The sequence below is a fragment of the Hyla sarda genome, chromosome 6 (assembly GCF_029499605.1).
Source record: "Hyla sarda isolate aHylSar1 chromosome 6, aHylSar1.hap1, whole genome shotgun sequence".
NCBI classification, from domain to species: Eukaryota; Metazoa; Chordata; class Amphibia; order Anura; family Hylidae; genus Hyla; species Hyla sarda.
This window is the reverse complement of record NC_079194.1, coordinates 72,431,005-72,443,813: the sequence shown is the minus strand read 5'-3', so window position 1 is coordinate 72,443,813 and position 12,809 is coordinate 72,431,005. Positions and strand designations below refer to the sequence as shown.

The 12,809-nt window shown below is 42.6% G+C and overlaps 1 protein-coding gene across 1 annotated transcript in view; it reads left to right on the top strand.

Annotated features, from left to right (window-relative positions):
* RAC2 (Rac family small GTPase 2) overlaps positions 1–12,809 on the top strand; it is a 110,346-nt gene that overhangs the window by 67,696 nt on the left and 29,841 nt on the right. Inside the window, exons 5-6 of the mRNA XM_056524123.1 lie at positions 3,774–3,933; positions 11,254–11,386. Of these exons, the coding sequence (XP_056380098.1) occupies positions 3,774–3,933; positions 11,254–11,384 (291 nt within the window). The 3' untranslated portion in view covers positions 11,385–11,386. The remainder of the gene's footprint in view (positions 1–3,773; positions 3,934–11,253; positions 11,387–12,809) is intronic.

Below are 12,809 nucleotides of genomic sequence, written 5' to 3'. Positions count from 1 at the left end.
ATGCAGGTCGCCATACCCCCTCCCATAGACTTGCATTGAGGGGGTGTAGTGTGACATCACGAGGGGGGGGGGGGACATGATGTCACTACCCCCAGCCACCCACTCCAAGCATTTGGAACAAAATGTTCCGAATTCTGGGGCAGGGGAGTACCCCTTTAACTATAGATTGGCATTGTGCCAGATGACGTAAGGCTTGTAAACAGCTGCTCAGCCATGAAAAGCCAGGTCATAAAGTTCCAGGCACACAGTTTTTCCCTAATTTTCATGCCATTTGAGGATGCCAGAATGCCTGCAACAGATACCCCATTGCAGTCCTTGCAATAGGACCTACCAGTGAGCCTGGTTAGATGCCATCTGAACTGACCTGGATGTTGGGTACTATGGACTCTACAAGCTCCAGGGACAAGACCCCATATCAATCTGTATCTGAGAGGGAAAGCTCATGGGTCACACACTACATGGCCTACACTGACAGTGGCAGCACTTTCTGTGGGACGGGCAGTAGCATGTTAAAGATAAGATTAGATTGAAATGCTCATACCACAGGCCATATGTAGCTGTACTTTTTGTCCTACACTAAAAATGGCCCAGCACGCACTGTTTTTCTGCCCTGATCAGTCATCCCATACAGATCTCTAACATTTAAGTCACTTGGACAAAGTCACTTGGGTATGGACAGCTGAACAACCCGAATTCATTATTTTCATCAGTCATCCCATTGATTTTAAGGTAAATGTCAAGACATGGAAAAAAAGAATTTGGACTTAATGGTGAAAAACATATATTCCATTGACTGAAATGACTTAATGGAGAAATTGATGATATTTTAACTTTTTAAAATAAATCTAATTAAAAAAATATATTTTTGCCAGCAATGCTTTAACACCTTAAGGACGCAGCCCTTTTTCCCCTTAAGGACTGAGCCCTTTTTCGCAATTCTGACCACCGTCACTTTACGCATTAATAACTCTAAAACACTTTTAGAAAATATTCTGATTCTGAGATTTTTTTTCGTGACATATTCTACTTTATTTTGGTGGTAAATTTTCGTTGTTACTTTCGTCGCATCCTTTTTTGGTGAAAAATCCCCAAATGTCATGAAAATTTAGAAAATTTAGCATTTTTCTGACTTTGAAGCTCCCTGCTTGTAAGGAAAATGGATATTCCAAATAAATTTTATTTTTATTCACAAATACAATATGTCCACTTTATGTTGGCATCATAAAGTGGACAAATTTTTACTTTTTGAAAAAATTAGAGGGCTTCAAAGTAGAGCAAAAATTTCATGAAAATTGCAAAATCTGAAGGGACAGATGTTACAGCCTGTGGCAGTCTAGGCATGCTGAGAGTTGTAGTTTGGCGACATCCGGAGGGCTACCGTTTGGGCACCACTGTAACAGGTGTCTCCAAACTGTGACCCTCCAGATGTTGCAAAACTACAACTCCCAGCATGCCCAGGCAGCCAATGGCTGTCTGGGCATGCTGGGAGTTGCAGTTCTGCCTTTCTAGTGGTTGCCACAGTAAAGATCGCTTTACTGCAATTTTCCTTGCCCCCCACATTAGGTAGCATAGTTTCCCCACATTAGGTAGCATAGATTCCCCATATTAGGTAGCATAGATTTCCCACATTAGGTAGCAGTTTCCCCACAAAAGGTAGCATAGATTCCCCACATTAGGTAGCCTAGTTTCCCCACATTAGGTAGCATAGTTTCCCCACATTAGGTAGCATAGTTTCCCCACATTAGGTAGCATAGTTTCCCAACATTAGGTAGCATAGATTCCCCACATTAGGTAGCATAGCTCCCTCACATTAGGTAGCATAGTTCCCTTACATTAGGTAGCATAGTTTCCCCACATTAGGTAGCATAGATTTCCCTAATTAGGTAGCAGTTTCCCCACATTAGGTAACATATCCCCCTCCCCCCCAACACACAGACAGACACACACACAGACACACACATAGACACACTTACCTGGCCTGCGCAGCACTTCTCCTCTCTGGCGGCAGCCTGACGAGTGACGTTACTGACGTCCTCCTACGCGGGTCTGCACAGGGATGTCACTTGCGCGATGTCCCTCATCAGACCAGGGTCAGCCGGCTGCAGATTAACTGTCGAAAGTACGCGCAGTGGCGGCGCAGGGAAGGGCGGCAGGCCCCCTCACATGCTGGGCACCTATGCAGCTGAACCGACTGCAGAGGCGATATGTCCACCCCTGGGCATACATGTTTTCAGCAATGTTAAGGACATATATTCAGAGCATAGCCATAAATTACTTCTCCTAATAGATATTAAGGTTTTCTTTTTATTTGGCTCTGATGTTTTATCAGCCCATTTATTGGCTCTATTAAAATGAGTGGATTCCTTTGAGATGCTGTTTGCTCTGTCCACATGAACAACAAAGAAACATATGGCACCATCATAAAAATAAGATTTAACAGGTCAGTCGGCACTTCAAGGAGACATTGAAATCCATGCTTTTATTGAGCCGATAGAAACCCTGCAGTCGGTGCTATTACTGGGTTAAATGAATGTTGAATTTTAATATTTCCTTGGAGCATTTGCTTAACTACTAATGGATGACAAATGTGTAGTCTTGCAGTGGCTAGAGAGTTGTGACATGACAGATAAATAGTTTCATCTGGAGGTATGATGTCAAGCTCATAAACTAGCTAAGACAAAAAAACAAATTTCAGCATTTTCTGTATAAGAATTCAGCCACTAAATAGCCAATGAGGTGTTACCAGATAGGGACGTGTCCCTACATTGTCTGAGACCATCCAATCACAGCTGACATTACCAGGCAGTGTAGGGACACCCTAATGGTTACACCAAGTTGCCTATTTAGTCATACATTTTTAGTAGGAATAACAAAAGATCGAGACAGCACAGAACCATAAGAGAAGTTGTCCAGAATTGTTACTTTATGGTGAATACATAGACACTTATTGACAAGAAAAAAATGAATGCACCCAGCAACAGATTGTTAGAAAACTTGTCATGCAGAACTGTAAATGATTACAGGTGTTATCTGATTACACAGTGGATCTTACCACAAGAGGGTGTAAAAGTGGTTTCTCAGCTTCCCTATAAAAACGGCTCCCAGAGACTACTTTTGAGTAGTGTACTTTTTGTGAGATAACCATTGATTGCTAGATATGCCGCTAAAATGCACTCATTTTATACAGACATTTTGTCTTGTAGAAAGATTTTAAGAGTGGTCTCATCACTGGAATAAGAGAAGCAGAATATTTTTTTAAAGATTTGCCCATCATTTAGGCTTTTCTAACCATGCTGTTAGGATGTCAGGGGTTATGTGAGGGCACACAAAAGGGGAACAGGCTTTGGATGGTCCAAACAGACCCCCAGTAGAGAGGATCATTTGACCTGCTGATAAGCTTAAGCAGCTACCACAGTTTCCTTGTCCACCATCCGAACACAGGTAGCACCTTCATGACACTCTCCTGTTTCTGCTTAAACCACTTCCAGGCACTTAGCAAAAATAGTATTAAAAAAATAAATAAATAAATAAATAAATAAATAAATAAATAAATAAATTGGTGTTACCTTTGTTTGCAGTAGTGTTGTGAGCCAGAAACCTAGACTGATGCAGACCAGTAATCTGGGGTAATTTGGTATTAGACAATGGTTGGATTCAAGTATGGAGGCCTAATAATAAGCACTTCAATCACTGTGTAGCAACACTCGGGGGGAGATTTATCAAAACCTGTCCAGAGGAAAAGTTAGCAGATTAACTGTTTTTATCCTTTGCAGTGGTTTCCAGAAGTCAGACACCATTGCCCAAGCACCCCAATAATCCTTGTTGGAACCAAGCTTGATCTACGTGATGACAAAGAAACTATCGAGAAGCTTAAAGAAAAGAAGTTGGCCCCAATTTCATACCCACAGGGCTTGGCTCTAGCCAAGGAGATTGGTAAGTTTCGGCTCTGAGGGTGGACTGAATGAACATCCTGTCTTTAACAGAAATGGTAAAAAATATTTACCGTATATACTCGAGTATAGGCCGAGTTTTTCAGCACGATTTTTCGTGCTGAAAACACCCCCCTCGGCTTATACTCGAGTGAACTCCCCCACCCGCAGTGGTCTTCAACCTGCGGACCTCCAGAGGTTTCAAAACTACAACTCCCAGCAAGCCCGGGCAGCCATCGGCTGTCCGGGCTTGCTGGGAGTTGTAGTTTTGAAACCTCCGGAGGTCCGCAGGTTGAAGACCACTGCGGCCTTCAACATCATCCAGCCCCCTCTCACCCCCTTTAGTTCTGAGTACTCACCTCCGCTCGGCGCTGGTCCGGTCCTGCAGGGCTGTCCGGTAAGGAGGTGGTCCGGTGAGGAGGTGGTCCGGGCTGCTATCTTCACCGGGGAGGCCTCTTCTAAGCGCTTCGGGCCCGGCCTCAGAATAGTCACGTTGCCTTGACAACGACGCAGATACGTCGCTGTCAAGGCAACGGCTCTATTCCGGGCCGGAAGCGCGGAGAAGAGGCGCCCCCGGTGAAGATAGCAGCCCGGACCACCTCCTCACCGGACCACCTCCTTACCGGACAGCCCTGCAGGACCGGACCAGCGCCGAGCGGAGGTGAGTACTCAGAACTAAAGGGGGTGAGAGGGGGCTGGATGATGTTGAAGGCCGCAGTGGTCTTCAACCTGCGGACCTCCGGAGGTTTCAAAACTACAACTCCCAGCAAGCCCGGACAGCCGATGGCTGCCCGGGCTTGCTGGGAGTTGTAGTTTTGAAACCTCTGGAGGTCCGCAGGTTGAAGGCCGCAGTGGTCTTCAACCTGCGGACCTCCGGAGGTTTCAAAACTACAACTCCCAGCAAGCCCGGACAGCCGATGGCTGCCCGGGCTTGCTGGGAGTTGTAGTTTTGAAACCTCTGGAGGTCCGCAGGTTGAAGACCACTGAGGGCGAATGATGAGAAGAGGATGATGAAGGGGGGGGGGGGTGTGGGGATGATGAAGGGGGGTGGGGATGATGAAGGGGGGGGGGGGGTGTGGGATGATTACAAGGGGATGATGAAGGGGGGATGTGTGGGATGATGACAAGGGGATGATGAAGGGGGGATGTGTGGGATAAGGGGATGTGTGGGATGATGACAAGGGGATGATGAAGGGGGGATGTGTGGGATAAGGGGATGTGTGGGATGATGACAAGGGGATGATGAAGGGGGGATGTGTGGGATGATGACAAGGGGATGATGAAGGGGGGATGTGTGGGATGATGACAAGGGGATGATGAAGGGGGGATGTGTGGGATGATAAGGGGATGTGTGGGATGATGACAAGGGGATGATGAAGGGGGGATGTGTGGGATGATGACAAGGGGATGATGAGGATGTTAATGACGGGTCTGGATGATGACAGGGGGGGATGAGGTATTTCCCACCCTAGGCTTATACTCGAGTCAATAACTTTTCCTGGGATTTTGGGTTGAAATTAGGGGTCTCGGCTTATACTCGGGTCGGCTTATACTCGAGTATATACGGTATTTAAAAAGCACTGTCAATTTCCTAAACACTCTACATAACACAATATTGAGTAAATTTATTGTAACAAGCACAAAAGGACAGTGTGGTACAGACATATAAAAGTGTTTACAAGATACATTTGGTAGGAGTCCTTTCTATAGATAAAATAGGTAGAGAATTAGAGAATATAGGATTAGGGATAGATACAAGGTAAGTAATGCTTTCTACTGGTCAAGAAAGGTAGACAGGCGCAGGGCTTTTACTGCTACATATGTTCTCAAAATGGCATGAGGGGGGGGGGGAAGAGGTTGGACAGGGGCAACAACTCAATGTGATAGATGCCATTTGCGTCATGCTTGGTAAAAAAAAAACTCCCTCTTGATTTCAAATGAGACAATAAGAAAATATCCCTGAATCAGTGTTCTATTTCCAAAAATCTAGTAGCCTTAACTTGTAATATTATGCATTTATCAACCATCACAACATCATGTAGCAGAGGGTTCTGTAGTCTCATTGCTCTTGCAGTAAAGAAGCCCCATGTGTGATAATGGTTAAACCTTCTTTATTGTAGACGTAGAGGATGCCCCTTGTTGTGGTTACAGGTCTAGGTGTAAGAAGATCATTACCCCCTACAGAGCTCTGTGAGACCTTACTTTTGCACAGTGAGCACTAGTATTTATTGATACCATTCTGGGGTATATGGGTCATTTTCAAATTTTTTTCTTGCTTTTTTAGTCTCCCTGGTCAACTGCATTATGGAATTGTTGATCTCTTATACACTACACTGCAATGTTAAAGGGGGATTTTTTTTTATAAATCAACTGGCTCCAGAAAGTTAAACAGATTTGTAAATTGCTTCTATTAAAAAATCTTAATTCTTCCAATAAGGAGCTGCTGAAGTTGAGTTGTTGTTTTCTGTCTGGCAACATTGCTCTCTGCTGACATCTCTGCTTGTCTCGGGAACTGCACAGAGTAGAAGAGGTTTGCTATGGGGACTTGCTTCTACACTGGACAGTTCCCGAGATAGGTGTCATGAGAGAGCACTTAGACAGAAAAGAACAACTCAACTTCAGTAGCTCATAAGTACTGAAAGGATTAAGATTTTTCAATAGAAGTAATTTACAAATCTGCTTAAATTTCCGGAGCCAGGTGCAAGCTGGTCGGGCCTGGGTCAAGGGCCCCCACAGATAACCAGTTCAACAAAACAGCAGCACACCAGAGTAGATGAAAGCGTGTCAGGCTTTATTCATCAGATGCCACAACGTTTCAACTGTCTCACGTGGACAAAGACCGTGTGAGATGGTTGAAACATTGTGGCATCTGATGAATAAAGCCTTGACACCCTTTCATCTATTCCGGTGTGCTGCTGTTTTGTTGAACTGGTTATATATATATATATATATATATATATATATATATATATATATATATATATATTAAAGGGGTTTTCCAGGAAAAATTTATATATATATATATATATATATATATATATATATATATAAGTTTTTTTTTCCTGGAAAACCCCTTTAATTTGTTATAGTGTATTGTCATTTGATTGTTCATATGTTTACTATTTACGGTATCATGGCAGCCACATAGGCCTTGCAAGACAACATACCCAAAAAATAAGTGTAAAAGTGCAGAAAAAGTTTTAGTTATTCAACTGTAATTATTTAATTTTACTATACTGCCAGTATAACAATGTATTCACCATACGTATCTTGTGTTCTATAAATAATATTCACTTTCCAAAGAGCTCAAATGCCAAGCCGTCACATTGTCCTGTGAACTAGTTGTGAGACACTTGGGTTATAATTGGTGTTCGGGAGGCATTCTGCCGCACAAACTGACTATATGATAATTAACGGGTAGTAGATTTATATGACTTACGACATCTGCTTATCCTTTCCCAATTTTGTGGTTTTGACATCTCTTGTTAATTATACATAGCACTCACATGGGAGATGTAAATTTACAGCAGAATGCTTAAATCTCTGTTTTATCACTGACATAATATACTATAAGGCTGGAGGGAAATGCAGCAGAAAATAAAAGCCAACATAAACTGTATTGTTATTTTCAGATATTATGCAATAACACTGGTGTTTCACACATAATCTATACTCTGCTTATAGAGTTGAGTGAATTGATTTGGCATAATTTTGATTTGGCCCAACCAGGCCTCAGGCAGACTGTAAAAGCAGAGCACCGATATCACTGATCAATGCCATGCTATTAAACAGTGAAGGCAACCGAATGATTGCTTAAAATAGTTCTCTGGGGGTGAAATAAAAAGTTCAGAACACGCAATGGTTTTTTCCAAGCGTTCGAAAAATTCTACCATTTTGGAGTTGCAGCCAAATTGGCACCCCAAAATAGTGAAGAAGAAATAGCTTTTGTTAACATTGAAAAGTTGAAAAAATATATATAAAAAATTCTCCCTTTTGGGACTTGCAATAGTTTTTGTGGCTGGCTAGAGAAGAAGATGCAATGGCTTTTTCCAAGCTTTCCAAAAATTCTCCCTTTTGGGAGTCACAACAGGATTCTTGACCCAAAATGATAAAGAAAAAAATAGCTTTTGCATAAAAAGCCAAAAACATTATCCCTTTTTGGGGATCATGGGTTGTGTATGTGTAGGCCTGGCTGGTAATAGCAGAAACATGGGTGATGGACTAGTGCTAGTTGTAGCCAGTTGACAGCAGGCAGTGGTGGACTTGTCATACTTGTAGCCAGGCCTTGCCGTTCTATGAGGGAGATTTATCAAAACCGGTGTAAAGGAAGAGTGGTGCAGTTGCCCTTGTATGAATCTAAGAAGGAATATATTGGTTGCTATGGGCGACTGCACCATTCTTCCTCTACACAGGGTTTGATAAATCTTCCCCTATGTACTTACTGAGCTTGAGTGTTAAACTCGGACCCTGGCTTTGCCTTACTTTTTTATTTAAAAACAAAAAAAAAGGGACCCTTTGGAAGTCACAGAACATACGCAAAACGTAGTATAAATACACGGAGAACCAGCGTATAATGAATCAAAGATAGAAAAAGTTTATTTCAATACAAATCATTAAAAACAGTCACAGACAAGAAAATAGCCTTAAAAGCCAGGAAAAACTGACAGTGAAAACCGAAGAAATGGAGTCCAGCAGTCCAGAATCCCAATATAATCCCCGGATATATACAACCTTGATCACCAAGGAAAACCAATAATGAGGGAAACGGGATAGTTGGTACCCACCCAGGGGTTAACTCAAACAAAGTTAGTAAACAGTAATCACATAGTGTGAAATAACATTACCAGACAATGCAGACCAAGTGCAGGATGCCACTGCCCAACGTTTCGCCACTTATGGAGGCTTCTTCCGGGGCGAAGAAGTCTCCTTTCTCCCCCTCAGCATGTCCACCATGATGCCTTACAGTATACCCATCAGGCCTAACACCACCAGTCTCACTAGTGCTATGCTTGGCCACTGCTTCCACCTCCACCACCTTTACAATACACTCCAAAGGCTGACTGTCCTCACACAACTCCTCCTGGTGGCTGATGCTATCTTCTGCTTAGCACTGGGGGGCCCCACTGGGGGGGGAGGTAGCAAAGACAGAGATGATGTAACAATTAGCCTAGGAAGGACATTTCCACTGTGCCATGTATCTTTAGACGATGAGAATTCCACTGACACCTGGCTCAATGTCATATCGTCAGACTTTTCCTATTGCTGTGGTGACTGTATACACACCAGGCCATGATGGCCTTATTATCCTCCAAAACTACACAACACTGAAAGACATGAATAACTTTTTCTTGCTGGTGCTGTACTACTACCACAAGGCATCTGATTGCTCCTGTACTGGGCCTGGGCAAAAGGGTGGTGGCCTCAGAGCTAGTACTGTCACCAACATGCTTACTGGTAGAACACATTGCAGGGGTGCCCTTCCCTCTACCCTGTCTTCATCCAACCATTTTTTGACCGGACAATTTTTTTTTTATTGAAAAATATGAAAAGGTCATTTTTATATTGAGGTGATTTGTCACTCACCAAGTGGCAGAGAAACTGCCAGTCAACTTTCACTCTTAGCGCTATAAATGTGTATTTGTGTTACACCCAGCTGGATATGCTCTGTTTTTATTAAACCCAGAAAATATAGGTAACTTGCTGTAAAAGGTCTATTCCACATATCCTCTCAACAGTAGAAATGCAGTTTTTGGTTAAAATACAGGTCAACCAACTGCACAATTCTTTCATGATGTGTAGTAGTGTGATAGCTTTCTATGCGCTCATTCTGCAGTCACATTGCTGGTATTTGTAGTGCAGCAACTGTACACAGTCATGCAGGCCACTGAGGTCAGCTCACTGCACAATGATTGGCTCAAATTTCTTTGTATTGTCGTATGAAAGCTTTCTTCAGTCTCTTAGACCCACACCTATGCTGTTGCTCTCTCCCGATTGGTCTGGGAGCTGTATGCAAGCAATCATTGGCTACCCTGCGGTCATATGATCTTGCTGCTAGCTGCAAAGTATTCTGGGCTACCCTGACATCATCTCAGTGTTCTTATTTCCTCATGCTAAGCTGAAATGGTGGCAAAATGCAATGTGTTCCTTATCCCTTCTCTAATAGAACCATTGCCAGGCTGGTGCAAGCCGATCCTGGCACAGTTCTTATGGTCAAACCTTATTTAGACAAAGTTCTGAGCCGAGACCAGGTTCGACATGCTTGGCTCGCTCATCTCTAGTAAATATGGGTATTGTTGTAATTGTATTGACCCACGGAAAAAAAGATACTGGGGGAGATTTATCAAAACCTGTCCAGAGGAAAAGTTGCTGCGTTTCCCATAGCAACCAATCAGATCGCTTCTTTCATTTTTGAAGAGGCCTCTGAAAAATGAAAGAAGTGATCTGATTGGTGACTATGGGCCACTTAGCAACTTTTCCTCTGGATAGGGTTTGATGAATCTCCCCCACTGTGTTTTACCTTAATGTTCATGGCGTAAAAACGAAACCCCCCAAAAGTTGAAAAATTGATGTATTTTTTCTTCAACAAAACCAAACAAATTTAAATCGTCCCAGTCCTGAAGGTGTTATGTGCTGAGATTTCCTGAAGCGTGTAAATGACATAACTTAAAACTCATCCACATTGCTGCTACTGTAAATGCTATGGATTTTACACATGGAAATTTTGTACACCACATGTTTAGGTTGCCATGCACAGATATCAGAGCCCTGTCATGTATGGAGCCGGGTCCATGAGATCTTGTAAACAATAAGGAATTAGCACAAAAAGCATATTGGAAAATTGTATTCCCTTTCATTGCACAATAAATAACATTTATTTGCTGAAACTGCAAAAATACCGCTATAAATGTATCAGTGATGCCTCTATGGGTAAATGTGCCATAGATTAAGTATCTAAGCTGTAGCAGGGTTATATAAACCTTACATGTCCTCTTGATATCGTTGACATGGAAAAAAGATTCATGAAAGCGAGCTGTGGGAAAGGGAGAAAAAAGAATAATGATTCTGTAAAGAAGAATGGATAACAATCTTGTTTTTGGTTGAGCAAAGACAAGGTCTGAATGTAAACTCGCTAAATAGCCTTGGCTCCATAATAAATAATCCACAGGCTGCTGTCTACCCTGCTCACGTACAGTATATACCTGCACTGTCCTTGGTTCTTGTTATTCCCTTTATCTGTTTTGTGCCTCTCTGTATTCCTTTTATTATCCAAAATCTGTATTTTCCACTTGCTCTTTTTTTATGTTTTGTTTCTTTGTGTCTACAGAGTCTGTGAAGTATCTCGAGTGCTCAGCACTCACACAGCGGGGTCTTAAGACGGTGTTTGATGAGGCTATCAGAGCGGTGTTATGTCCGCCACCCTCCCGGCCTAAGAAACATGGTTGTGTCCTGCTGTAAAGGTGAGCTAAACTCAGAGCTATCATTCAGTGTTACATTTTAGACTATTTTTTGTCATCCTATATGAATCAGTATACGAAAGATCTTTTAAGTGGGGTTCAAACTACATTTTGATGATCCAGACACCGCATCTGGCTGGGGGAGTGAAAACTGGGTGCTCCTGTATCCCAGCCGGCCCCAATATCATTCATTTGAATTCATTTTTGCCCTGTATCCAGTTTCTTGACCGGACCTAAAATCGTGGCATACCACGGTTTTAGGTCTGGTCAGAAAACCGGATACGGGGCAAAAATTAGCCGACCAGAGTCACTATATGACTCCAGTTGGCTCACTCAAATGAATGAGATCGGGGCCCGGTTTTCACTCTGCCCATCCGAATCCAATGATCGGATAATCTAAATCTAGTGTGAACCCTACACAGGTTTATTGTCAACTACAAGGAACACTTATGTGTCGAATGATCAACTGGTGTAAAGGGCCAGCTATCAGCAAATGCTTGTATGTTGGTTGATTGAATCTTCTGTGCACCCAATAAAATCATTAACGGCTGCACATTATCCTGTGTTAAGTCATCATTCATGTGGCCGACTACATGAATAATCCTGCCTTCTAAAGGCTTTGACTACAATTCTGCACTTAGGGTGTCCATGGTACATCCATCACCATTGGGATCTAGGAAGCAACCACCACCCAGCACCTACAACCACCATTCAATACTATGTATCTACATATACTATAGTACAGCACTCTTGCCATGCTGCACCATTGTACATGTATCTGGGTGGACCTTGGTCGGGTCTGGGATGCTGGCACCCTTCACATAAGGATTGGATGAGTAGTGCTGCATTATTTTTTTTCTCTCTATCTATCTATATATATATCTATCTAGAAATCCATGAAAAGCAGCACATCCAAAAGTTAAAGAAAATTGAAATCTGTAGGTGCCCGCAGTCATAGGGGCCTTGTTTAGAGACTCCAAGCTTCAATAAAAAGAAAAAGGACCACAGCACACAGCTAACAGTGTAAATCAAGGTGTTTTATTCCATCTTCAGCAAGACAAATAAGGTGCAACGTTTCAGTGGTCTCACACCATCTCTCTATATCTAATTCTGCTCTGGGACTCCCACCTCTAAATGTCCTACCCTTAGGCCAGGTTCACACCTCGTAAAATTTGGCCAAAATGGAACCAGAAAAAAAAAAGTGTGGCCACATTTTTGATGATAATGGCAAAAAATCAGCATGTAAAGTAAACTATGTGGCCAAATTTTATGAAGCACTTGCATGGCTTTAGGAAAGTTAATGAACACAGGATTGGTGAAGGGCCATGGAGCTCATGCAGGTGTGGCAGACTCCTCTTTGTTTATATTAGTTTCAGGATGGTTTGTACTTGCAAAAGCCATATATTTTGTAGCAGCAGTGCAAGGT